The 27980-nt window shown below is 42.4% G+C and overlaps 2 protein-coding genes and 1 long non-coding RNA gene across 5 annotated transcripts in view; 2 read left to right on the top strand and 1 right to left on the bottom strand.

The window, feature by feature from the left end:
• The window catches only part of MYOM1 (myomesin 1), a 108438-nt gene extending 94928 nt beyond the window's left edge, over nucleotides 1-13510 (top strand). Inside the window, exons 37-40 of the mRNA XM_084621441.1 lie at nucleotides 300-355; nucleotides 8036-8251; nucleotides 12564-12708; nucleotides 13284-13510. Of these exons, the coding sequence (XP_084477567.1) occupies nucleotides 300-355; nucleotides 8036-8251; nucleotides 12564-12708; nucleotides 13284-13495 (629 nt within the window). The 3' untranslated portion in view covers nucleotides 13496-13510. The remainder of the gene's footprint in view (nucleotides 1-299; nucleotides 356-8035; nucleotides 8252-12563; nucleotides 12709-13283) is intronic.
• On the bottom strand, nucleotides 274-27777 carry LOC311516997. 3 transcript variants are annotated; one of them, XR_014710552.1, is made up of 5 exons: nucleotides 27690-27777; nucleotides 9086-9216; nucleotides 8050-8144; nucleotides 1684-1773; nucleotides 274-399 (listed from the first exon to the last, which is right to left on the bottom strand). It is a non-coding gene; the product is annotated as an uncharacterized lncRNA (long non-coding RNA). The 3 variants fall into 3 exon arrangements; XR_014710553.1 differs by lacking the exon at nucleotides 27690-27777 and adding an exon at nucleotides 26564-26744; XR_014710554.1 differs by lacking the exons at nucleotides 8050-8144; nucleotides 27690-27777 and adding an exon at nucleotides 26564-26744.
• LPIN2 (lipin 2) overlaps nucleotides 26911-27980 on the top strand; it is a 72816-nt gene continuing 71746 nt past the window's right edge. The window contains exon 1 of the mRNA XM_084621446.1: nucleotides 26911-27142. The gene's annotated coding sequence lies outside the window, so the exon portion shown is untranslated. The remainder of the gene's footprint in view (nucleotides 27143-27980) is intronic.

The following is a 27980-nucleotide window of genomic DNA, read 5'->3' as shown; positions in this document are numbered from 1 at the left end:
CATTCTTTGTGCACTCAAAACTCAAACTGAATTCAGTGGAGGTAAGGGTAAGGCCCATACCTTAATTTCACTGAGGAGGTGATTGACAGTAGGATATTAAGATATCTGCTTTGTGCAGCAGAGTGACATGATTTTACATGTGCAAATGGTGTGCTAGGAATACTGAATAACTCTCTTCATTTGCATATACAGAGACTTGTACAAAAATAAGATAAAAGAACAGCGCTACAGGGGAAATGAAATCTGGGACAGAGTTATTTTTGCAGACATTAAAGGAAACTTCACTCATGTATTTTCAGATCGTGCCCGGATACTTGGAGGTTTGCCTGACGTTGTCACCATCCAGGAAGGCAAGGTACAGTAAATGAACCATAGCTTTATACTGTAGCTGAGCAGCTTCTATATTTTGCAGAGAAAGGGAGAACGTAAGAATTATTTCAAAGGTTCCATTTTAAAAATCTGCTGTATTATTTATTTATTCATTCTCTATCGTCTGTATACAATTTGAATTTCTTGGACAGATAGGTTTATGTATTTGGGGCAGTTTCATTTGTTAAGCATAAGATAAAAGTGAGAGGACAATGCCAGTCAGGACTAAAATGTGAACAGTGTACTTCTTAGGAAATTCAGCTGCAACCATATCTTTAAAAATTTACATTATGCACAGAGATTTCACAGTTGCATTTTTCTATGGGATATTGAGTAATGCTGAATTCCTTACACCCAAGACAGCCAGTCAATCTGTATGGATGATGGTAGTCCCTTAAGGCATGGCACCCATCAGATCTGGAGAGTTGGGGAGTAAAGTGTGGTAGAAACCTACACAACCTCCTACCTCACCATCCTAAGAGACAAAGGAGAAATTCTTCTCTGTTACACTAGGGTAAATTTGAGATAAAGCAAATTAAGTCAATAGAATTACTCTGGATTTATATTGATGATGATGACGATAAATCTACTGTTGAGTTTGATGGATGAGCTACAGTCATTTATTGTGGGTCCTTAGATGAGACCAAAGACCAATTTCAGACCTTCTCTTAGACATTCTCACAGCGAATTCTTGCAACTGCAACAGGGTGGGGAAGAAGGCAGGAGGAAAGTGAGTGAATTTGCCAATTTTCAGCTGAAATAGTTGCTTTTGCTAAGAGATGAGTCTGGTATGCGTTTGTGGTGGGAAAACTTGGGTGGTTATATCAGTTGAGAATTCTCTGCCAGAACAGAGTTGAAATGAAACAATACAGATAAGTATGAGCTTTCAGAAGCAAAATGCAGTGATATAGAAAGAGAGATTGGTTGGAATTATTCAGAGTAAGGTGTAAAGGCTTCCTAGTGCATTCATTACTCAAAATCACAAGGATATTTGAGATGCTGTGAACAGAGGAAGGCTGGATGATACTAAAAACTCAGAACACTCAAGGTGAGTATCTTTGGCCCAACAACTATGGATTCAATAGGGATGTTAAGAGACCTTGTTTTATTCATGAGAAGTGTAGACAGAGTTGTAAAGTCTTTTACAATTAATACAGTACAGGATTTGTGTAGAATCATCTAAATTGGTGGATTGGGTCCAGAAACAAGAGGAAAGTCTCTGCCCAAGTCTTGTTCAAAAGTTTTGACATAAAACAAAGGCTACAGCCCTCTAGCAAATGGGTGTGGTACTTTGCCTCCTCAGAAAACTCTCACCTTCTCTTGCCTAGGTAGCTGTGTTTGTTGTTTGCTGAGTTCAGACACCTGTCCTGCTGCATTACTGCATCCTGTACACCTGCATGAGATCTAGACAGGGAACACAGAAAGCTTGCTGGTCATGAACTGGAGCCTCTGTGCTCTGTCAGTGAAGGAAGGAATTGGTGTTAGAGCAGGGCAATGGGAGGTTCATCCAGAGATCAAGGGGACAATACAGATTTTATGTAGTAACTAAACTTTTATTTATTCCTGTATTTCTTATTCTGCAGCAACTGCCAACTCTTAAGAGCTTTACTCCTACCCCTTAGCTTGTTCAATCCACTACAATGATCAGTCAATGCTGACATTTAATGTCATTGCTGGGCTTTAAAGCTGACACATAAACCATTAATAGGGGGCAGAGGAGTTCATCCTGCTAACTCATTGTTTCAGGTTCTCTTTAGACTCGGGCAGACATGCCATTGGTTTATGTTTAGTTCACATTTGGAAGGTTATCTATCTCTTTTTTTTTTTTTTTTTTTTTTTAAAGAAAAGCTTAGTTTCTGTACAATCTGAGTGTGTCATGAGGTCACAACAATACATCATGTGGTCTGGATCCAGCCCAGGGCCTGTTTGTTTGACACTGCTGTAGTGCAATATATTCTTCCCCATGTTAGATCAGTGCTTGTAGTTGATACCATAGTTTTGCTCTCAGCCCATCTCTGTAGAGTATCTACAAATACTATTGCTGCTAGAGTTCCCTGGTGCTTGTGAGCCACAAATACACAGACTGGGGTTGATTCTGACCTCTGCAAAAGGGCAGAATAGGGAGGCTCATGTCATTCTCTCACCCTAGCCTCCTCATACAGAGCTAGCTGTAATCTAGTCCTATAGGCTCATGATCTTGCCCATATAATTCAGCCTGTCCCAGCACATACATAATGAAACAATGGTCTCAATATTGTATGAATGGGTAATAAAAATTCACTCTGGGTTGAATCTTGGTATTCAAGATCAGACAGAGATCTATTCTTCTATTAAACACAATTCTACAAATACACATTGTTCTGACCATTTTGAAATGAAGATAGTATAAAAAATAGCTTTTTACTAACACTTGATGCATGATTGTAATTATATAACTGCAATAAAGACTTGTTTAAAAATATAATTTTGTTAGTCAACATCCTATAACATGAGCCAGGAACTTTTAAAATGAAAAATAAAATAAAACCCACCAAAATAAAATTATATACATTGAAGGCATTCTAATCTACCATATACAGTGAAGTTACAATAACTGCTTACTTCCATATTGATAGAATTGTCTACTGAATAAATAGTACTTGTAAAGGTGGGAGTGACTCATTTGTCCCCAGTGTTTGTGTGTATTCTGGAGAGATGGGAGCATCTGTTTACACCTGGTTTGTAATTCATGAAACTCTCATGCAATCCTCAATGACATTTTAAAATGTAAAGTGAGGTAATGCAGGGTGTAGCAGTTACAAGGAGCCGTTAGATTTTCTTTTATCACAGTATACATAAGAGCTGCTACATCTAGTGCAATCATACAAACTGAGGGGAGCAGATTTTTCATCCTTGACTTTGAATTTTCAGGTGTATGCAGATTTGGCCCTTTAATTTAAAAACATATCCATAATGTTATTTACATGCAATTTTTGTATTGAATTGTGTGTAGTGGAATATATGAATTGATGTTTGTTTTAACAGCATTTGATAATGTTCCAGATGGCCAAAGATGTTTGCACTGATATTCATAAATGGTTTTTCAGTTTTGTAATGTAATCTGAAAAGCCCAAGTATCAAATCACAGCACACCAGGTGAAGATTTGAATTGACAGTGGGTATTACTGTAAGTTATATTATATATATATGGCAGGGGGCCAAATTCTGAAATTCTCATTCTGTTTTTACTCGCGCAAAACTTCCAGTGATTTACATGGGTATGTTAACTGAGTCAGGAGTGACTTTTTAAAAACAAAAGTGTTCATCCTGTTTTGTAATCTGATTTCTGTTAGGAGCTCTGCTAATGCGGAATATAGGTCACCTGGTCTCCTTGAGGGTGTGCAAATCTCCTGCCAACTATCCAGAGGGCGTTTCTAGTCCTTTCCTTCTTCCCCCTCATTGCGCCAAGCATGAGTGATGGAGAGTTCCCCTGCAGAAAGGGAATGATCTTTGGAGGGGGAAGCTGCCCTCCCCAACAGGAGCAGGCCAGAGTGTTTTGCAGCTCGTACTAGAAGAAAGACCTCAAGATTTGACACGTATTATAATCTGGGATTTCTATAATGCCATAGGTGTGCATAGTGTTTTAGCAACACGTATGTTGATAAGGTCCCTGTCCTAAGGGCAAAAATGTCTAAAACAGATAGATGCAATGCTAGATACAAAGGATCAGGCCTTGGCAGCAGGCCCACTGTAATGCAACTCCCGCCCAGAAGATTTTAAAATGACCAGGGATTTTACCATCTTCATACTGAAATATAAGAATTATCTTTCCACTTAAATAGGCAGAACACAAACAATAAAGAAGTGGGTGCATCAGAGTGGGAACACACAGCACCAGTAATCAGATCAGTGATGTAAGGCTAAGCAAAAGGGGAAGTTATTTTAAGAAACAATTTGAAGGAGGAAAGGGTTATTGGCACTGCTGTTTCTCTCAGTTAGGGAAAAATTGGCACAAGTCTAGACTGTTAGGGTTTGAGTGATGCATCCAGTATAACTCTCTGCGTCACTGACAGTAACTCATTAGGACCTTGCAATGACAATAGGGACAATTCAGTACTGATCCCTTAGCTTTCAAAGAATGCGGACACAAAATAGAACATGGTTTTCAAACTTTTTGTATTGGTGACCCCTTTCACACAGCAAGCCTCTGAGTGTGACCTCCCGATATAAATTAAAATGGGGAGATTTAATTTAATGGGGGCTTGGGTCTGTCAGGCCCAGGGAGCTGACAGCTCATGACCCCTGTGTAACCACCTTGTGATCACCTGAGAGGACACGACCCCCCCATTTGAGAACCCCTGATATAGAAGCACTGAATAGAGAATGAAACTATAGACTCTTCACTGGCTGCAGTGTCCAGGTGTGGCTGAGCTGTTCATATTCAGAGTCCTTGAATAGCCAGGAATAATATGTTTTTTTTCCCCCGTTCCTTCAGCTTTTTAAACATCTCTGCAATCAAAAACATGATTATTTAATGCCAGAGGACTCCAAGAGAACAGGTTTAAGAGCCCCACTTACTCTCCGACCATGGCTGCTGCTGGAGACCAGATAGGGTCTTTTCTCTTTTCACCTTTTCTCTGTTCTCACCAAGTTACATATTTTTTGGAGGAGGAGGGATATTTTTCTTCCTCTTGTTCCCTTTTTAATCTCTTGGGGATTTTGTTTATTGTTTCGGGGAATCCCCTGAAGTGAGGTCCACCATGAAGAAGTACTTTAGGTTTGAGGAGATATTATTTTTTTCTGTCTCCCCCTTTTCTTGATTTTATGGGTGGATGTCTTTTTTCACCTTTCGCCATTATTCCTGAGGCAGGAAGGGAAAGAGGGAGGTCTATTGGATATTTTTTACCATTGATCTTTCCATGACTAAATCAGGCTAACAACATGGGGCAGGAATATTTTCAGTCCCTTCCACAGTCACCGTTAGATGAATCTGCATTAGAAGCAGGTAATTTAGAGATTTGGCTCTCAATCAGAGGTATGTGTTCCCCCAGGGGTACGCAAAGGTCTTCCAGGGGGTACATGAACTCATCTAGATATTTGCCTAGTTTTACAACAGGCTACATAAAAAGCACAAGCAAAGTCCGTACAAACCAAAATTTTGTGCAGACAATGACTTGTTTATGCTGCTGTATATACTAAACACTGAAATGTAAGTACATTTATATTCCAATTGATGTGTTTTATAATTATATGGTAAAAATGCGAAAGTAAGCAATTCTTCAGTAAGAGGGTCCTGTGACACTTCTGTATTTTTATGCCTGATTTAGTAAACGAGTAGATTTTAAGTGCAGTGAAACTTGGGGGTACTCAAGACAAATCAGACTCCTGAAAGGGGTACAGTAGTCTGAAAAAGTTGAGAGCCACTGAATTAGAGGAACAGAACGCTGATTCCGGTTTTTCACTACATTCCACCCCTATCATCTCACAGGAGATGATTTTCTCTGGAATAAAACCCTTCAAACTAAATTTGAAACAGACTGTTTTAAATCATATCTTACATTGCAAGCAGTATATTACAGATGTAGGAAAAGAAACAGTGAGACTGATATTAAACTGATGGATTTTTCTGTTCAGAATGTTAGGGCTGAAGCTCTGCCTGGAAGGCTCAGCATCATAGAGATGAAATCCCCCTCAGTGCAGAGTGCCAGCATAAGGCCTGCACGCCATTTAAGTCCCACTTAAACCATACTTCTCTACACTTGACTGTCTCTGAAGTGTTCATTTCTATGGACTTTTCAAACAAGATTTGATGGACTTTATTTTTATATTTTCTTATATGTGATCTATTATTTGATTCCTGCATATTGTCTTTTGAAAGAATTTGTACTGTAATTGTTTACAAACGAATTATTTTTAAAAATGGGGAAAAGGAGAGGAGGAAATGTTTAACCCCAGAAAACGGACATTACCCACGGCCTGACTCCCAGCTCAACATACACATCCAGGGTATGCAGAATTAAAGCTAACACTGGAGCTTGAGATGTTAGCCTTTGAAGGGACTATCTTGAACACAAGCACCAGTTAACTACTTTTCACAACATTTTAGTGAGCTGAATTCCATACTTTGGCTCAAGAGAAGGGGCAATATTTGCACACAGTGGAAAACCTAAGCAAAGAAGAAAAAATTAGACATGTTCTGAATTCTAGACCCCAGCAGTGTTTCTATACTCACCTGCGTCTGACTGGGGGGACTAGGGATGTAGAGAGACAAGTCATTAATTCACACAGAATAATTGGTTTGACTTATTTAGCTTTTCTTTCTGCTTGCAGAATGTTGGTGAGCAAATGTACTCGTTATTTGAATTTACCCAATGAGAGATCATTTTGCAAATTTTTTTCCTACTATTAATTGATTCCCGACAATCTGTTGTGAATATTTATTGCTGTATTTATTAGTTGCAGTTGATCACATAAGTCACATGGCATTGTGATTGGAAGAATGAAACTTACAATTAGGAGTAGGGCTTGAAAAAGCCACCAGGGCTTTGAATCTCTTGGGAGAAGTAACAGCTAACTTAAGCAGGATGACATTTTTAGGACACATTAGGCCTCCTTTCTAGGCAACTGCTCTCACTTAAGGCAACATTCTGAGACAAATAAGGTTCAACTCCTGGAGATCCTATATGTCCCTAAAGGGAAGGGGTGGGATATGCCCCAGCTGTGAGAGCCTTCATTCTTTTAGTAATTGTATCTTAATTTTATTTTAACTTTGTACTTTTTTTAATAAATAAGGACCAGTTTCATCCTTTGTATTGAAGTGAATGGCATACTACACATTTACATGTCTAAATATCTTCCCTGTGGGTATTTCTGGGTTGGCATTGAGAGAGAAAAATTAAAGGAGCTCTGACTACTGGTGTATGAGATAGATTTGCAAATCTGCAGCAGCTATTAAACTGTCAGGGTGATCTTTCTAACAACTGGCCCTCTGCTAATGAAGTAACTGCCTTAATGTTAGGACCAAATTCAGCACGCACGCAGATTTAGCTCCGATTAACTTCAAAGGGAAATATATGTGTGAGCATCCAAGGGCAGAAATTGGCCCTGAAAACTGTACTGATTTCAGATAAAAATAGTAGCCGTTAGATGTTATGCTGTTTTGTGGGAGTCTGTAAAACAACTCGATCTGTTTGTGAAATTGTCAGGATGTAATTTAGGGCATTCTTAAACTTGAGATTAATTCATGGTCATTTAATGGTTAAGCATTTATCATATTTAGGGAGATTTGCCTTTATTTTTGTGGTACTCTTATAGAATTAACCTGAACAAATCCATCCAATTTGAAGATAGTTCTTCAAATTCTCATTTAAGGCCTAACATTCAGATGCTGCTAATGTCTAATTTTTGTATTAAACAATGCAGAGGGGGTTGTGGTAATGGTCATGAGGGAAGAGGGTCCATAAAATACTGAAGGCTTTAATGGAGCTTTTTAATTAGTTGTGTTCATTCTCTTCCTTCATGATGGATCAGACTACATCAGAAATTATTGATCTTGGATGCTTAAGGGGAATCCATTGTCTAATAGCAGGAAGCTAAGAGGGGACTTTCAGGGAATTATTCATCCAAATGGATGCAAAAAAATCAGTTAACAACTGTTATTTATATCCCATTTGTACATTTTTTGTAGGCGCTTAATCTTACTTGTAATGTCTGGGGAGATCCTGTCCCAGAGGTCACGTGGCTGAAGAATGAGAAACCGTTGACTGCAGATGCCCACTGCATCCTGAAATATGAATCTGGAAAAAGCGCCAGCTTTACTATGACTGGCGTCAACACAATCGACTCTGGGAGATATAGCATTTTGGTGAAAAACAAATATGGCACAGAAACCAGTGATTTCACTGTAAGTGTGTTCATACCTGAGGGAGAAGATGAAGTATCTCAGCCTGAGCCCAGTAAAGGAGATAAAAAGAGAGTGTGAATTTGAGACGAGGAAACAGAAGTATGGGGGAGAGATTGAATGATATACTGGCATAATTCATGTGTGTAAATTGTTTTATGCATAGCAAATAGCCTTGGATCCTTCCACTCACTTCACTTGTGTTTTTATTACATGTATTTACACCAAGCAAAATAGTGCCTTTACTAATATATATTTAAAGACCATTCTCTTATAGCTAACCACTCAGAGCCTAACCCTGCACATCTTAAATCAGCCAAATTCCTACTGAATGCAGCATCAGGTCCAAAATTTGACCCTCTTCCTCCATACAATACAAACAAGCAGAGTGAGGGAGAGTTTCAAGGGAGGTAATTAATGAGGTGGCTGAAAGGATTAAGAATGATCAAGGCTTAAAGGAGATGTTTTTCTGAGCAGCAATTTAGATTTGGTCAGACTGTGGTAAAGTAGTATATATGGAGTGTACTATAGCTATTAGAAACAGAGGTCTTGATTCTTATTTACACTAAGGCCCATTTACACAGTTTTGGCAGTATAAAGAAAGGTCCTTAAAATGGGACTAAATGTAATTTACAACCACTTTAAGGCTTGTTTATACTGTCTGAGTAGTGTAAAGGGGCTGTAGTATAAATAAGAATGAGCCCCAGGATGCTAAATCAACAAATATCTCTTATGTGTTGCTATAATATTAATGTGCACTCATGTCAACAACAGTGTATGAGTCCTCCTCAATGGTCACAAATAAATGGAACACATTTCTTTCATCTCTGCTTCTACCTTGTTTCACTGTCTTGTTTTGTTGGTCACTGGTCTGGTAGTTGTTCACAGCACCTTCCAGTTAACTTCTTCACCATTGCAACTTCCTGTAGTGGCCCTTTTGACTGTGGTAGTCTTCACTTTGGTCTTTACTATAAAACACAGAGTGAAATCACTGAAACCTCCACATATTTCAATTCTGATCTTCACCAACTTCAGACCCTAGTTCAACAAGGCACTTAAGCACATTCACGAGTAGTTCCATTGACTTTGACAGTTCTACTCATATACCTAAAGTTAAGCATGTGCTTAAGTATTTTGCTTAATTGAGGCCATAGAAAATCTCTTTCTTAAAGTTCAGCATATTAACATCTGTTATTGGACATTAACACCACAGAAAACTAGCAATGAGTATTTGAAGTAACATAAGCTGATAAATAGTACATTCAATATTGTCTTTTTATACATTTATTTCCAAGGGATATAAGCTCTGGTGACTGACATTTTTTCTCAATTACATCATGTAGAGTAGAAGCAGCATTTTCTGGTGAACTAAGCATGTTGATAGGACCCAGGAACTCCTAAATTCTTAATCTCAGTTCTACCATTGATTTGCTGGCCAAATTTAACCCTATTGTGACTCTAATGAAGTGGACTTAACCAAGTCTCTTAAATTCTCTGTTTTTGTTTTCCCCTACATAAAATTAGGACAGTACTATTTACTTAACCAACTAATAATTATTTTTGTTTGAAGATGAAATGTTATATAAGTGCCAAGCCCTGTTATTGATGCAGGGAACTTAATGACTTCTGAAAAGCGGTCACTGGGCCAGATATAGCCTAACAGGGACAGAGAGGCATAGCTTACATTACACTGTGACAACAAGGCCTACTCCATTCTACGAGGAGATTCACCCATGGAGAAGGGCAGGTAATCTTTCCCTCACTGCCCTTCCTGCGGTTTGCCCAAGGAAAGATCAGCATAAGTTTCTGTTGGAGCCAGTGCCAGTGGACACTGCAGTGTGGACGTGCCGGATCAGCACATCACCCAGCTCCACTGAACCACACACTTAAACCCCCATGCCACCCGTGTGAGAGGCTCTGATGGTTCCTATGGGCCTCTGGTAGAAGGGACGTTGTGGCAGCCTTGTCCTGCAACAATCTTCCTCCAGCAGACTTTCTGCTCCCAAGAACTTTGTATCCTGTCTTTTACTGGCCATTGTGGGTGAAAACCAGCAATGAATTGGTAATGTATTCACTGAACTTTATTGTTACCTACAGCTTTTCCTCATAATAAAGTAGAGAAAGAGTAGAATATGTAGCTCCAATAAAGTCAGTTCACTTCTTAAAATTCAGTTAGTTACACTGTCTCAATCTTCACAGACGTGAGCAATAACAGATTAACGATACTTTTTTTAATTCATAGTCTCTGCAGTTTTTCCCATTGTTCTTATGAAGGTTACAAAGTAGGTATTCATCAAATCCTAAACAAACTATTTTTCAGCTGAAAGCTTTATATAACCACTAATCCAAATCTTTGATCCTCTGCAACAACTGCCTTCTGTGGTGGCAGTGGTAATACTGTATATTTGTCAGTGATTTACAAAAGTGCCTTTGCTCATTATTAAATGAGCTGGAGCAATGGAATTCATACGTATTTCCAGCATCTTAGGTCATTATTAACTCAGTCTCTAATTTTGAGAGAAAACTTATCTTAATATCATGTGGAATACACCATGTTATTTTTTTTTCAGAATAGATCTCACAGCAGCATGATTTGTCACATCAAAATCTATAGAACTAACATATTTTCAGCATTTTATTTAAGCATGATCTGTGCTCACCTTTTCACACACTTTTATCTCCTATAACATCTCAACTATTGTGAATCCACAAATTCTGCAGTTTCCCTTGCTGTAGTAATGGCAGCTCTGTGAGAATCAAAAAGGTAAGTGCTGATGGTAATTAAATCCTTTGGAGTTTAGTGTGTAGCCCTTATTCATGTGAGGAGTGCAGTGGATGCAGGATTGACCCCAGAAGTCTTATGTATGAAAAAGTAACAGTGTACTTTGATAGCTTTAAAATTTGAGAAATTTCTTTTTCTAAAAGTAAGAACACTATAAAACATTCAGCAAGAAACACAAAACTATGCAACGTTTGCCCAGTTTGGGTTTTTTTGTTATAAATCTGAAGCTGAGCTCAACTTATCTCCAAAAGATTCATGACCTTGACAAACATTTTGAATTAACCTAGGCTGACTTCTGTTTTAAATCCTGCAGAACTTGCAGTTTCTAATAGATTGCTAAGAAATCAACTGAAAAGTGACACTCAAGGGGCACAAATCCCCTTTAGATCAAAACTGAAGAGAAAGGATTGTGCGGACCTTTGTGAACTGAAATTACTAAATTCTGTATGGCTCAGGTAACAGGACAAATTTTAACGCATTTATCAACATTGATGTAGGTCATTTTTGCACTGGAATAGTAAGATCTTGACTAATTTCTAAGAAAGGTTGAAGATTTTGAATTTATACATCCAAAGCAAAACCTGTCTCTGTTTATGCAGTAACTGACTTCAACTGCAACACTTACATAAGTAAGGCAAGCAGGATTTGTCTCGTAAGTCTGATCCACCAAAGCATTTAAGTATGTGCTTATCTTTAAGCACAGGTAGTCCTGTGGTTTCAATGGAACAACTAACAAGCTTAAAGTTTAAGCAGATGCATAAATGCTTTGGATGAAGGCTTAAGGAATTAAAAAAATCAACTGGAACTTTGTTTACACAGAATTTCTATATCTTAAACAAAGTAAAAGTGTTCCTTACTTTTTATTTTCAAAATGAAAGCAGGGAAAGTAGCCTCATTGTTTAATATGCCATAATTAACCTTCTGAAATTTAAATATAAATGTTGCCAATGAATTTGATACTTTCACTTAATGTGATATGAAGCAAATTGAAAGCTGATAATTAGATCATTCCATTTTGGGCCCAGAACTTACACTGTAATTATAAAGCACAATTGATTAAACCTGCTCCAAGTTACACTTTTGCATCATCAGTGAAATCAATAGGATTTCAGAGGTGTAGCTCAGAGCATAGTTTGGCCATTTCTTATTGGAGTAGTAGATTAACTAATCTTTCTTGCAAGTATAGTTTTAATACAGTTTCATTTTTCTTGCAGAATTTTGTTTTCTCTCCAAAAATCTGTCCCCATCATTCCTCCATATATTTGACACAGCTACAGGGGAATATTCCCATTATGAATGGTGTAATGGAGAGCATTAATTAGATACATGGATCATCTACTAAATAATGGGCCAAATTCTGTGCCTCTTCATTTCAACAGGCATTATGTATATGTATAGCTGGATGAAGAATTTAGACTGATACCTATTTCTAAATATATTGATTATAGGGGTTCTATCGCTGTTGTTTAAAAGAGAATTTCTGATGCATCTGCATTTCTTGCTTGTGCATTCTTTGTTCTTTCTTTGGTACAGGTGATTGTGACTCCTGTGATGGCACAGATTGGCATGGTTATGCATGATGCTGATGTGCAGGGACCTAATCTAAATACAATAACTATAGCTAAAAGGAAAAAAGCAACTGTCACAAGTAATTGTCACAATGAAGGGGAGAAAGAAGGTAAGAACTCCTTCATTAAAATGGGTGCAGCTCCAAGAAGAAAAATAAGTCTGACATTATGCTCTTAGAAGTCCATGCAGATCATTACTTCCTAGATATGAGTTCTTAAGCCACATATACATATAATGGGCAAGATTTTCAAAAGTGACAAGTGTTTAACGTGCCTAACTTGAGATGCTTGGTTTTCAGAGGGCTGGGTGCTCCAGACTTTCGGAAAATCAGGCCCCTTTTGGTGTCTGAAGTTGAGCACCCCAAATCACTAGTCACTTTAGAAAATCTTGGCCAATGTTCTTATGTGAGTAAATGTTTGCCAGTTCTGTCCCTTAGTATACAAACTCTTTAGGCATGGACCTGTTTACTTACATGTCTGTAAAGGCACTAGCTCACTGTAGGCTCTCTATATAAAATTACAACATGAGTTCTAGTGCAGAACCTCCTTAAATAGGTGTGGGAAGAGGGAAAGGAAGAGAAAAAAGGTCATAAACAAAGCTAAAATAAATCAACACGCTACATGCCTTTGTGTTATGTCAAGCAGAGTAAATAGGTGAGAATCTGTATTACTTCTCCTAAATCAGATTTTGTTAAGCCACATGTAGAAGAGATTATTGCTACAGAAGAGACACCTGATCCAAATGAAACCCTGATTGTGGAAGAGGGAGTTGATCGAGAAGGTAGCTGGCAAGCTGCAAAGGAGAGTGATGTGAAATCTACAGTACCAGAAATAATTCTTCATCCCACAGGAAGCTTGATTAGACAGGGAAAGAAATCAGTGGAAACAAACACCTGAATAAAACTATGATGTTACTGTATGTGTGTAATGATTTTATTACGAAAAAGATATTGATCTTGTGTTGAACTTTCATAGGATTTAGCATCTCCATAATATATTTACAGAAAGACTTCCTAATTCTGCTTATTACCCTTGTAACGGCTTCACAACACACAATGGGTTGTTGGTTTTTTTCGTTACATTCACATCTTAATGTCATTGATTAAATACATTGCAGTTGCTTCTAAATATTCTTTAAAATGTATCTGGCTAGCCAGTGAGTCAGGCTTTGATAAGGTGATTCTATGCACTGGAACAATCACAGGTGTGATTAGAAGACCTTATGATATATCCTGTCAAGAAGCATCATATTTACTACTCTGAAAAAGGGGCTGAAAAAAAGCATTGATATTGTACAGAGCTATGTAGAAGGGTTAGACCAATTCATACTAATCATTATGCTTTACAGCATTACAATATTCATACATAAGTCAGTGATTCAAGTTTGTGCTAAGGAGTTCCATATCTCTGGCCACTTAGATACCTTTGCATAAAAATGGCAGAAGTTGAAAAGTGGATGCCTAGAAGCAAGGTGAAAAGAACAATAATGAGTTCAAAATGTCTTTTGTTGATTTACAACACAAACTTAAACTTTTTTTTACTTTTTTTTTTGGTGGTTACTGGTATTTGGATAACTCATAGCTTTGAATTTTGTACATTTCTAGGGAATGTTTTTAAATTGATTTTAAGACTCTCAAGGCCAAATTCTGCTTGCTTTACCCAGGCGAGAAGTGGTTTTCTTTGATAGTTCAGAGGATTATTATCCAATTAAAAGAATTAGGCTCATAACATATTTCCAGGGTATAAGCTCTATGACAAATTTTGGAACATTGAAAAACATAAACACTGGCCATTTTTAATGAACTTGTACAGAAATATATTCAAGAAAGAAAAGTTTAGAATTTTTAAATCATTTGCTGATACTTTGATGCTTCTTATTGAACATGGATCCAATGGCCCCATGCAGCTCCCATTAAAAACAATGGAAAGACTCCCAGTGATTTAAATGGTAGTTAAATTGGGCCTTGTTTGGAGGCAATTTGAGTAAGTTTTCACTCTGGCAATGCTAACAACTTTCCTGTAAACAAGGTGGATGTCACCAGACAAACCAGAACTTGAACAATTTAGGATGACCCATACAGAATGATTCATTCTGAGAGACAGCAAGTTGCCAGCAGATGCTAAATAACACATAGCAAAATATGGATTAAGCAAGAAATTCAGAAAACAAAACAACCCCTAAGAATGAATACATCTCAGACTGAACTATTGCTAAGACTGTTCCCATCAGCTACAGTTACTGTTTGACACATAGGGCCTGGTTCACTACTGTATTACTTCTGTTTTACATCATTGTAACTCCATTCAAATCAATAGAAACCTGGAGTAGCACACGGGCAAATCAGGCTGACAAGTCATATATGCTAGTGTAGCACTGGTTTGATACAAAAACACTGAAGCGAGTGATTCTACACTATGAGATTTTTTTAAATGGCAACTCAAATGATACAAATGTTGTTAGCCATGTATTGGCTTTTGACTGCAGCAGAAACATGGTAACTAGTCCAGAGGAGAAATAATGGCTTTTGTATCAAATCACTGAGTGAGAGAGCAGCAACTAGAGGAACTCTGCCCTTTAAAAATGTCACTGCTGTGCAAATATTGTCATTTGCTGCTTGTTTTGTATGCTTCTTAACTGTTTACTGTTGTGATTATTTGAAACTTGCATAATCTTATCAATCGTTCTTTAAAGCTGTTCAGGGCAGGGCATCTGTCTTTGCCTGCATCAAAGAACCATGAATATCTACGGTGATAAATATAACAATGAGGCAGGTTTTTGCCATTCAGTGCCTGATCCAGCTCTTATTCAAGTCAGTAGGGGCCTTTCCATTGACTTGAATGTTCTTTCAAGGCCTGATTTAATGGCCATTCTCAAGTAGCGGAAGGCTCAAATTTAGGCTATGGATATCTATGACAGAATTCTGTATTAACTTCAATTGAAGCAGGATTGGGCCTGTAAGTTTCAGTTTAAAACAAAATAGCTTGTTGCTGTTTTTATCAAAGCGCACGGTGAATAGAAAACGAGGATTTTTTTTTTTGCTTTGTCACTGAAAATACATCAGGATTTCTGTTTTGTTTTGTTTTTAATTCCTCTACAAAGCTTAGAACACAGACACAACAGTATTCTGTTAGGGTATACTTACTAACCGGTATAGTGTCATTATTAGAGGTGAGTGAAATGCAAAAGGTAAACATACAGCAAAAATGGTGATAATTAAATAAAATCTTTAAAATTATCATTTTAATTACTAACTTGGTGTCATTCACATAGGCAAGAAAGTGCTTTTAAACATAAATTCTCTTTTTATCTTGTTTCTGTAAAACTGATTGCATGACCCTAAACTACTTACAATACAACTCAAATAAAAGAACTGTTGAGTGTACTCAATTTACGATGGTATTGAATAGATATTTTTCTTGTGTTTTGAATCTTTAATGTGAGAGCTCATTATATGCTCCATTATCCATGACAAAGCAGGGAATTTTGTTCTTTTGTCCTCAGTCCATTATATGATGACAGAATGTGAATTATTTCTATATCCTGCAGTCAGACAGGTACAGACATTTGTGACTAGGGTTGCCACCTTTCTAATTGCTGGTAACCAGACCCCCGAGGCTCCACCCCCTGCCCCACCCTTTCCCCTAAGGACTCACCCCCTTTTTCACCTCTTTCCCTGAGGTCCCACTCCTGTCACTTGCTCCTCTCCCCCTTCCCTCGCTGGATTGTCTCCACCACCCTCTGCCCCCCCCCCCCACCTGCTCTGGGGATGTCACAGGAGCTGCTGCAGCCTGCAGGTAGGAGTCAGCCCTGGCTGAGCAGGTAAGAGTTGGCACCTGGCACCTACCCTCACCTCATAGTAACCGGACTTTTGGTATCAGTACATCTGACAGGACACAGCCAGATCCCCTTTTTTATCAGACTTTTCAGTCGAAACTGGACACCTGGCAACCCTAAATGGCACCCAGACACAGAAGCCAAAAACCAAATTGGGTAAAACCTGGATGGGTGGCAACCCTATTTGTGACTGTATTTTGAAAACACATCCTGATCATTATATGCTTTTGGATGCCTTTTATCATCTAAATATCTCTTTCCTGCACACATTGTTCTTCATATTCTAGTTTACAATCCTATCATAAACTCATCTCCTGATGGTCTAACAACTGGATTCAACAACATAGGCACGGAATAGTTCAGATACAAAAAGTGAGAATGTTGGACATCTGTGGTATACGATCACCTCCCAAAACTTTAAAGTGTACATTTTAAAGATCAGAAGAGAGGAGGCATGAAGAATTTCTCTTTTCTATGGTCCAGTCAGGAGGGTCTGGTCCTTGCTTATATGCATACAAATAAGTATTTATATTTGGGGTGTTATTGTGGGAAGCCCAGACTGTAGAACTGGGTTTTGCATTTCACTCCAGTGACGACTCTGTGCTTTTTGGTTTTCCTGATGTCTTGTGGGAATGAGTTCCAGATTTGTTGACCAGTCATTGAGAAAGCTCTGGCTATGGACTCTGACTGGTAAAAACTAATTTCATAATACAAAAGAGCCCATTTTTTGTGTCAGCCAGCTGCAAATTGAGGAACAGTACTTAAACTAATTAGCATAAATCAGAGTTTCATCCTGAATCCCTGAACAACAGCTATAAACTAAATACACAAATGATACTCCATTTAAGCTACATTTCTATTTATTTAGAATGGCTGGAAAAAAATCTCCACACAGATTTCCCTATGGTGGAGAACTGAGGCAAAGTGATGTTTACGACTGTAGAAAGGAGCAAAGAGCAAAAGAAAACATAAAGAGGAAAATGTTCATGAAGAAACTGGTTCTTTTCAGGTTCTTACACAGCTGAGAAGAATTAAGAGAACAAGGAATGTGGGAGGCTGTTGGGAATAGAGATACATAAAGGAGTGGAAGAGAGACATCAACAGAAATACTTCCTTAGGGTGACTTTTTCCTTTGGTTTAATTATGTCTGTCTTGTCCCCTTTACTCATTCTTCCTCTTGCACCTTTCACATGCCATTCTTTTCCCTCTAGTCCCTCTTCTCCCTTCTTTATCCTCTTTCCTTCTTCCTTTCCCCCATCTCCTATCTTCTCCACTGATTCCCCAGTATGTCTCTACTCACACAATTACTCCACTTGAGTGAAATTCATTTTAAAATCTCCATCTTTAAAGGTTTTTGTATTCAAAATCATCTTACAAAATCTATTCATAGCTAGATTATAGATATGAATAAAAGCAGAGTGGGGTAGAACCAGCACAAGGTTAAGATGAGAAAGGGGAAAGTGACAAGGGAGTGGAAAGTTTCAGCCTTTTTCCTGTTGTAAGCATACCAGTGTTTGAAAATCCTGAGTGTGAGGATCCTATTAAGACTTATGGTTTTCTCATTACTTCAAATGTTTTATTGGGGAAAATGCTGGGTGATGAATTCAAGAAGAATGTTGACTCTCCTCTTACCAGGCAATCTGGAACACTGCCCCCTTCTCTCTCTGTTCCATTGTGGACAAATATTTAAATAAGTCACTAGGTCAGTGAGAATCACTCTATGGCCCAGTGTTAGGGTACCCACCTGAGAGACAGAGTACCCTGGGTCTCTAGTCCAACTGCTCCAGCCATTCTTTCATTATTTATTCACAATGCAACAACTTCAACAGGACAGACTGAGGGAGCCCCTTATCAGCATATGCTATAACCTCCCCCATCCAAATCCTTTCTTACCCTCTAGCAGAGGTAGGGGGAATTGAACCTGGGTTTCCAAGAGTCCAGGTATGTGCACTAACCACTGGACCAACAGTTAAAGTAGGTACTCTCAACCCCTTTTTTGTGTTGTGTGAGGCAGGTTCCTAACTTATTCCCTCATGAAACATCTCTAGGAGCCTATGCTGTCTGACTAGAGATAGCAGGTTCCCATTCGTAGATTGCTAAACAGAACTAGATGCTTCCCTGCAGCCTGGATTTAGGCATTTATAGCTGACAGAGGGATGGGATTAGCACACATCCCTGTTGTCAGCATCTCACAACTGCTATCTTAGGTGGCTTCTTGCCTAGCGTGCTGGCTTTTGTAGATGGCTGTCTGAGACCTATCTCTTCCCATCCATTGTATAGGGAGCCTAGGCACCAAAGTCAGCTTTGTGGATCACAGTTTCCTGTGATTATTTAGGCAACATGATGCTCAGTCTTGCAATGCCTAAGTCCCTTCACAGATCCCACCTAGTGTTTTGAAATGGATTTCCCTATGATCAGGAACCTCTTTTCTGGAGCTGTTTGATAGTGTGCCAGGAAAAGGTTAATGAGTGGCTGTGGACTCAATCAGCCCCACTCTGCTACACCTACCGTAGGGCTCAGGCTTGTTGGGAAGGGACATAAGGAAGAGGTGTGGATCACAGCTCAGCGAGGGACTGACTGGGAAGAAGAGCAGACCTTCAGCTCTCGCTCTGTGGGAGAGGCCTAGCTGGGGCGGGAAACAGCAGAAAAGAAGACTGCCTGCCAGAGCCTCCCTCAGCCCTGGTCTACACTAGGACTTTAGGTCGAATTTAGCAGCATTAAATCGATGTAAACCTGCACCCGTCCATACAATGAAGCCCTTTATTTCGACTTAAAGGGCTCTTAAAATCGATTTCCTTACTCCACCCCTGACAAGTGGATTAGTGCTTAAATCGACGTTGCCGGCTCGAATTTGGGGTACTGTGGACACAAATCGACGGTATTGGCCTCCAGGAGCTATCCCAGAGTGCTCCATTGTGACCGCTCTGGACAGCACTCTCAACTCAGATGCACTGGCCAGGTAGACAGGAAAAGAACCGCAAACTTTTTAATCTCATTTCCTGGTTAGCCAGCGTGGCAAGCTGCAGGTGACCATGCAGAGCTCATCAGCAGAGGTGACCATGATGGAGTCCCAGAATCGCAAAAGAGCTCCAGCATGGACCGAACGGGAGGTACGGGATGTGATCGCTGTATGGGGAGAGGAATCCGTGCTATCAGAACTCCGTTCCAGTTTTCGAAATGCCAAAACCTTTGTCAAAATCTCCCAGGGCATGAAGGACAGAGGCCATAACAGGACCCGAAGCAGTGCCGCGTGAAACTTAAGGAGCTGAGGCAAGCCTACCAGAAAACCAGAGACGCGAATGGCCGCTCCGGGTCAGAGTCCCAAACATGCCGCTTCTATGATGAGCTGCATGCCATTTTAGGGGGTTCAGCCACCACTACCCCAGCCGTGTTGTTTGACTCCTTCAATGGAGATGGAGGCAATACGGAAGCAGGTTTTGGGGACAAAGAAGATGATGATGATGATGATGAGGTTGTAGATAGCTCACAGCAAGCAAGCGGAGAAACCGGTTTTCCCGACAGCCAGGAACTGTTTCTCACCCTGCACCTGGAGCCAGTACCCCCCGAACCCACCCAAGGCTGCCTCCTGGACCCAGCAGGCGGAGAAGGGACCTCCGGTGAGTGTACCTTTTAAAATACTATACATGGTTTAAAAGCAAGCATGTGAAAGGATTACTTTGCCCTGGCATTCGCGGCTGTCCTGGATGTACTCCCAAAGCCTTTGCAAAAGGTTTCTGGGGAGGGCAGCCTTATTGCTTCCTTCATGGTAGGACACTTTACCACTCCAGGCCAGTAACACGTACTCGGGAATCATTGTACAACAAAGCATTGCAGTGTATGTTTCCTGGCGTTCAAACAACATCAGTTCTTTATCTCTCTGTGTTATCCTCAGGAGAGTGAGATATCATTCATGGTCACCTGGTTGAAACAGGGTGCTTTTCTTCAGGGGACACTCAGAGGAGCCCATTCCTGCTGGGCTGTTTGCCTGTGGCTAAACAGAAATGTTCCCCACTGTTAGCCACAGGGAGGGGGGAAGGTTGAGGGGGTAGCCACGCGGTGGGGGGAGGCAAAATGCGACCTTGTAACGAAAGCACATGTGCTATGTATGTAATGTTAACAGCAAGGTTTACCCTGAAAGAGTGTAGCCACTGTTTTATAAAATGTGTCTTTTAAAATACTGCTGTCCCTTTTTTTTTTCTCCACCAGCTGCATGTGTTTCAATGATCACAGGATCTTCTCCTTCCCAGAGGCTAGTGAAGCTTAGAAAGAAAAAAAACACACTCGAGATGAAATGTTCTCTGAGCTCATGCTGTCCTCCCACACTGACAGAGCACAGACGAATGCGTGGAGGCAAATAATGTCAGAGTGCAGGAAAGCACAAAATGACCAGGAGGAGAGGTGGCGGGCTGAAGAGAGTAAGTGGCGGGCTGAAGACAGGGCTGAAGTTCAAATGTGGCGGCAGCGTGATGAGAGGAGGCAGGATTCAATGCTGAGGCTGCTGGAGGACCAAACCAGTATGCTCCAGTGTATGGTTGAGCTGCAGCAAAGGCAGCTGGAGCACAGACTGCCACTACAGCCCCTGTGTAACCAACCGCCCTCCTCCCCAAGTTCCATAGCCTCCACACCCAGACGCCCAAGAACGCGGTGGGGGGGCCACCGGCCAACCAGCCACTCCGCCACAGAGGATTGCCCAAAAAAAAGAAGGCTAGCATTCAATAAATTTTAAAGTTGTAAACTTTTAAAGTGCTGTGTGGCATTTTCCTTCCCTCCTCCACCACCCCTCCTGGGCTACCTTGGTAGTCATCCCCCTATTTGTGTGATGAATGAATAAAGAATGCATGAATGTGAAGCAACAATGACTTTATTGCCTCTGCAAGCGGTGATTGAAGGGAGGAGGAGAGGATGGTTAGCTTACAGGGAAGTAGAGTGAACCAAGGGGTGGGGGGTTTCATCAAGGAGAAACAAACAGAACTTTCACACCGTAGCCTGGCCAGTCATGAAACTGGTTTTCAAAGCTTCTCTGATGCGTACCGCGCCCTCCTGTGCTCTTCTAACCGCCCTGGTGTCTGGCTGCATGGAACCAGCAGCCAGGCGATTTGCCTCAACCTCCCACCCCGCCATAAACGTCTCCCCCTTACTCTCACAGATATTGTGGAGCACACAGCAAGCAGTAATAACAGTGGGAATATTGGTTTCGCTGAGGTCTAAGCGAGTCAGTAAACTGCACCAGCGCGCCTTTAAACGTCCAAATGCACATTCTACCACCATTCTGCACTTGCTCAGCCTGTAGTTGAACAGCTCCTGACTACTGTCCAGGCTGCCTGTGTACGGCTTCATGAGCCATGACATTAAGGGGTAGGCTGGGTCCCCAAGGATACATATAAGCATTTCAACATCCCCAACAGTTATTTTCTGGTCTGGGAATAAAGTCCCTTCCTGCAGCTTTTGAAACAGACCAGAGTTCCTGAAGATGCGAGCGTCATGTACCTTTCCCGGCCATCCCACGTTAATGTTGGTGAAACATCCCTTGTGATCCACCAGAGCTTGCAGCACTATCGAAAAGTACCCCTTGCGGTTTATGTACTTGGCGGCTTGGTGCTCCAGTGCCAAGATAGGGATATGGGTTCCGTCTATGGCCCCACCACAGTTAGGGAATCCCATTGCAGCAAAGCCATCCACTATGACCTGCACATTTCCCAGAGTCACTACCCTTGATATCAGCAGATCTTTGATTGCATGAGCTACTTGCATCACAGCAGCCCCAACAGTAGATTTGCCCACTCCAAATTGATTCCCAACTGACCGGTAGCTGTCTGGCATTGCAAGCTTCCACAGGTCTATCGCCACTCGCTTCTCAACTGTGAGGGCTGCTCTCATCTTGGTATTCATGCGCCTCCGGGCAGGGGAAAGCAAGTCACAAAGTTCCATGAAAGTGCCCTTACGCATGCGAAAGTTTCGCAGCCACTGGGAATCGTCCCAGACCTGCAACACTATGCGGTCCCACCAGTCTGTGCTTGTTTCCCGAGCCCAGAATCGGCGTTCCACAGCATGAACCTGCCCCATTAGCACCATGATGCATGCTTTCAGAGAAATCTGTGTCCATGTCCTGATCACTCACGTGACCGCGCTGACGTCGCCTCCTCGCCCGGTATCGCTTTGCCAGGTTCTGGTGCTGCATATACTGCTGGATAATGCGTGTGGTGTTTAATGTGCTCCTAATTGGCAAAGTGAGCTGAGCGGCCTCCATGCGTGCCTTGGTATGGCGTCCGCACAGAAAAAAGGCGTGGAACGATTGTCTGCCGTTGCTCTGACGGAGGGAGGGGCGACTGACGACACAGCTTACAGGGTTGGCTTCAGGGAGCTAAAATCAACAAAGGGGGTGGCTTTACATCAAGGAGTATTTCAGGCAGGACTTCACGGAGGGTTCCAATAAGAAATGGTGCACCTAAGTTATTGTTCTTATTGGAACAAGGAGGTTAGCCTGGCCACTGATTGATACATGGCTAGATTTACCTCGCTGCACCTTCTCTGTGAGTGACTGCAGTGTGACCGAGAGGAATGAGTCCCCTAGACGGGGGAGGAGGCAAATAAGTACAAAACAAATCTGGTCTATTTCTTGTTTTGATCCACTCCATCTATCTTTTACATCTTTGGCTGGCAGCAGACGGTGTAGAAGGACTGCATGCCATCCACATCTCATGGCTGCTCAGCAGAAGATGGTGCAGTAGGACTGCTAGCCATCCTCATCTCTTGCCTGCCCGGCAGAAGATGATGCAATAGGACTGCTAGCAATCCGTATCGCCTGCCTGCTCACCATAAGACAGTTCAATAGGACTGACTGCAGGACTAAAGAGAATGACCTGGTCAAGTCACTCCAAATTTAGTCCCTGCGCCCATGTCTGCCCAGGCGCTCCCAGCCGACGTGGCCAGGAGCACCACGGACATGATGAGGACGGCTACCAGTCGTACTGTACCGTCTGCTGCCAGGAGGCAATGGGTTGCTGCTACTGTGTAGCAATGCCATACCGCGTCTGCCAGCACCCAGGAGACATACGGTGATGGTTACCTGAGCAGGCTCCATGCTTGCCGTGGTATGGCGTCTGCACAGGTAACTCAGGAAAAAAGGCGCGAAACTCAGGAAAAAAGCCCTTGCTTTCACGGAGGGAGGGAGGGAAGGGGGGCCTGACGATATGTACCCAGAACCACCTGCGACAATGTTTTAGCCCCATCAGACATTGGGATCTCAACCCAGAATTCCAATGGGCAGCGGAGACTGCGGGAACTGTGGGATAGCTACCCACAGTGCAACGCTCCGGAAGTCGACTCTAGCCTCGGTACTGTGGAAGCACTCTGCCGAGTTAATGCACTTAGAGCATTTTCTGTGGGGACACACACACTCGAATATATAAAACCGATTTCTAAAAAACCGACTTCTATAAATTCAACCTTATTCCGTAGTGTAGACATACCTTCAGAGAAGATAGATCTGATGTGGGACTATTGTCTGTTTGATTTGCTACTGATGACTTGCCTGAAGAGGGCAACAGCCAAATAAAAACCTTTTGTTTCTTTAGGCCTGACGGAAGTTTTGGTAGTGGTTTGTTCAGAATGCGGGAGTGATCTGTGTCACAGGCTGAAATAGAAGGACTGAATTATCAGTTAAAGTGACACAGCACCTGCTGGTAAAGATTTTTCTGCCATCTGAGCAGTCAGCCAGTTGCTGGATTTGGTTCGATATTATAAAAGGCTCTAGCTTAAGATTTCATTTTGAGAACATAAAGAAGAAGGGTTTATTTTCTGGAGCGGGGAAGAGGCAGTTAAACCTTTCTGGTGCCAGAAAGGAGATTCCTCTTAACTGGAAAAGCTCCTTCTGTTGTGTGCAGCAAAGATAATATCATGGATCGAGGAAAAAAATATTTTTATGGGGACAAACACTAACATGCTTATCTTGCCCTTATCCAAAGTTGAATTAAGACATCAAATAAGGAACATAACAAAGAGTAATGGAGGGGAAACCTGACTTAATTTAGGATGAATGTATTTAACATCTTTAAATCTTAGTTCCCAGATACCATATGTTCAGGAAAGATATTATTAAAATATAGCTGTGTCATAGTTGTCCTGACATTCTATTCAAATGGGTGGTTCTTTAGAAAACTGCAGCAGCTGAAACGGGCATATTTATGCAGCAGTGAACGAATGAACATTAACCCTACTGACTTGAGTGAGAATTGCAAGTATGTATCTGGGGGGCAGACTCTGACCCATAAAGTTTTCAAACACTGACTCAATTGCTGATGTGAAAAAGCAACATTATCAAGAAGAATTGAAATTTGACCTATAACTTTAAAATGTATATATATTTGCATAGCCTATGCAATTCTGTGTATGTTTTCTAAATAAATACTTAAAAGAATTCTGCAATCAAAAACCAGTGTGTGTGCATGATGAAGGGAACAGATTTCAGTTCTGTGTCCAAATGTTTTTTTAATAACAATGAGAAACACACAATTCACAAATAATTAAAATATGTTGACATATATTTCTAGGCCATATGTTGAAAGAGATGCAGAGGTCAAACCACATTCCCTTAGCTGTCTGAGACACCTGCATGTACAAAAGATATACAAGAAGCCTAAGGCTGAGATTCAGAGAGCATGTGCCTCCCCACCATAGCAAGGCTTTCCCTACTCATAGATCACTGTGCTATCTTATAATTTTCTAGCAATGACTGCTGTCTTGTGTTGAATATTATGCAAAATACCCAATTTTGTGATGTCACACAAATGTGAAAACACAGGTAATATCAAAATAGCCCTCCACCTTAATGGAATGAAATCCATTCTTTACAATAATCTGATCATTTGTTGGTTTAAAAAATCTACATTAACATAAAGAGGCAGCATGGTCTAGTTTATAGAACATTGGACTGGGACTCAGGAGACCTGGGCTGTATTTCCACTTCTGTCACTGACCTACCGTGTCAACTTGGGTAAGTCATTTCACCTCTCTCTGCCTGTTTCCCCTTTCCCCGTCTTGTCTAAACTGAAAGCTATTTGGGGCTTATTATGTGTATGTACAGTGCCTAGCAAAATGGGGCTCCAGTCTCAGTTGGGGCCTGTGGGCACTACCATAATACAAATAACTAACCAGCTTTACTGAACTCTAAACCCGTAGTGTGAAACATCCAGCTCACTTGAGGTTGCTTGACAAGTTCAGATTCTATAGAATCTAAGTTTTCATTGAAAAAATTCAAGCCCCTCATGGCTGCAAAGATAACTTTCACAGTATGAAACAAGTGTACACAGTCTGAATGAACAGCTCTGAGAAGTGTGGACTCTACCATTCCCTACTTTTCATCTCATTGGGTGTTAATAAAGCATAACAAAAGATGTCTCTAAAAATGTAAGCATTAAAACATTTTATTGCCTGTAACAGATAGGGATGAGGAAATGGGTGGAAGTGAAATCTATGACACAGAAAAAGTGTGTCACACAGGAGTGTCGGTAAGAAAATGAACTTTATTTGCTGGACCCAGTACTGTCAACTGAGTCAAGGTTGCAGAAGATACAAGATAGTGGGGTCAGTATCCTCTGATTCCAGTGGCTACTTTTACAAATAGGAAGGGGAATTAGGGGCTGCTGCAGGCAGGGAAATACCAGGTGGAGAAAGGAGGTGGAGGGGAGATAAGAGAAAGAAAGAGGAAAAGGGGGATGGAGAAGAATGAGAAACTACGGGCAGAAATAGTGGTGGTGCTGAAGGAGAGCATATTTTTCCAGAATGACCAGGAAGGCAGCAAGGCCCATCACTAATGATATAACTAAAAGTTTAAATAATTACACAAAGGCCACAGCTGGCAGCCTACCCATTGCCCTTGCGCAAACTCCCCACCACCTGTGAGAGAACTAATGTGGGAGCTACGTTCCTGCTAAAATCAAATACAACCCCCTACAATAACTGTTACTACAAGCACAGAGGAGGGAGCGTCGTTACCCGTCTCTCTGTCCGTCCGCGCCCCGCCCACTCCCCCTGAGCGTTGGTTTGCAGAAGTACGGCAATGGACAGAGCCACCTTTTTTGTCCAGAGAGAGGACCTGCAGCAGTCCTGGTAATGCAATGGCAGACACCCACCTTTGCAGCAGTAATGCATTGCCATGATGGACATACTTCTGCAGAGTATCGAACACCCCCCCCCCCCGGGATAAGCAGCGATGCACTGGGAGACACACACGTTGACAGCCGTAATGCATGGAGACAGACATCACTTTGCAGCGGCAGCGGCTCGCCCACAGCCCATGGAGACAGAGGGCAGCGGTTCCGCAGGGCGGCCCTGGGACACGCGCACACTCACGTTTACAGCCCCTCCCCCCGGCTGCTGTCGCTAATTGGCCCGCGTTCCTGCCGCCCGCACGTCGCAGAGGCGGCGAAGCTCCGTTCCGGGCGGGGGGGCGGACGGGCGCGCCCGCGCGCGCCCCAGTGGAGAGCAGCAGAGCAGATACGCCAGGGAGCGGGGTCACGTGGGGCGAGGCGGCGGCGGCGGCGGCTCTGCTGAGTGGAACTGGCTGGGCTCGGGGACCTGGAATCCCCCTTCCCCCGCTTCAGTGCGCGTGCGCGTGCCTGCTTCACGGGCTCCCGGGGCAACCGCCGCTCCGCTCCGCTCGGCCCCCACCGCTGCTCCTCGGCGCCGCCCGCGCCCCGCCGCGGCAGGAGGTAAGCGGAGGCACGGGCTTTGCCGGGAGGTTTGCTCCGGTGCCCGGCTGGGGGGGGGTCCTCCCGCCCGCAACCCCAACTGGCCCGGGGAGGGGCTGGAGGCGGCCGAAGGTCCCACCCCCACGGTGCCCCGGCCGCTGCGGGGACAGGACCGGCTGCCACCTCATCGGGGTGGTGCCGCCGCCCCGGGCGAGCCCAGGGGGCTGCCGGCCTGAGCGCTGCCGTGGCGAGGGTCGGAGCCGCCCGGGCTCCCAGTCGGCCTCGGCGGGCGAGCCGGCCCGGGCTGCCGTACGGGCGCGAGGGGAGCGTGGCGGGGTCGGGGGCGGGTCTGTCTGGGCGAGACCCCCCGGGAAACTGAGGCCGGTCGAGATAAAGCTGCTGGCGTGTGATAGGGGCCCCGCACCCCGACGCTGCGGGGGAAGGACCTGGCGCCTGGCACGGCTCCGCGTGGAGCCCGCTGGGATCCTGGCCTAAACATGCCAGATAGCGGAACGTTAATTGGAAGAAATGCTTACCGAAAACACCTGCCAGCCCCTGCCCTTGGTACCTGTGCGCCTCTTAGGCGGAAGTTGTTGAACTTGTTTAGCTGCGGGGCATTTTTGCCTTGGGTTTCCTAGTGATGTCTGTTGTGTAGCAGAGGACGAAGTTATGAATCACTTGGCCCGCACTGGCTGAGTCTGCGTTTTGAGTGGCTGCTAGTGACCTGCTTTCTCTGGGTTGTTTTATGTAGACTTCTGCAGTTTTCGTCTTAAGCAACCTTGGAATACCCTTTGAGAGCTTTCATGCCTCTGAGCAGGGCTGGGTGACAGGGTGTTTGAAACCCGTGCACTTGGTACAT

Source organism: Lepidochelys olivacea, assembly GCF_965140295.1.
Source record: "Lepidochelys olivacea isolate rLepOli2 genome assembly, chromosome: 2".
NCBI classification, from domain to species: Eukaryota; Metazoa; Chordata; order Testudines; family Cheloniidae; genus Lepidochelys; species Lepidochelys olivacea.
Note: the sequence above shows the minus strand (reverse complement) of the source record. Positions and strands in the feature narration are given on the sequence as shown.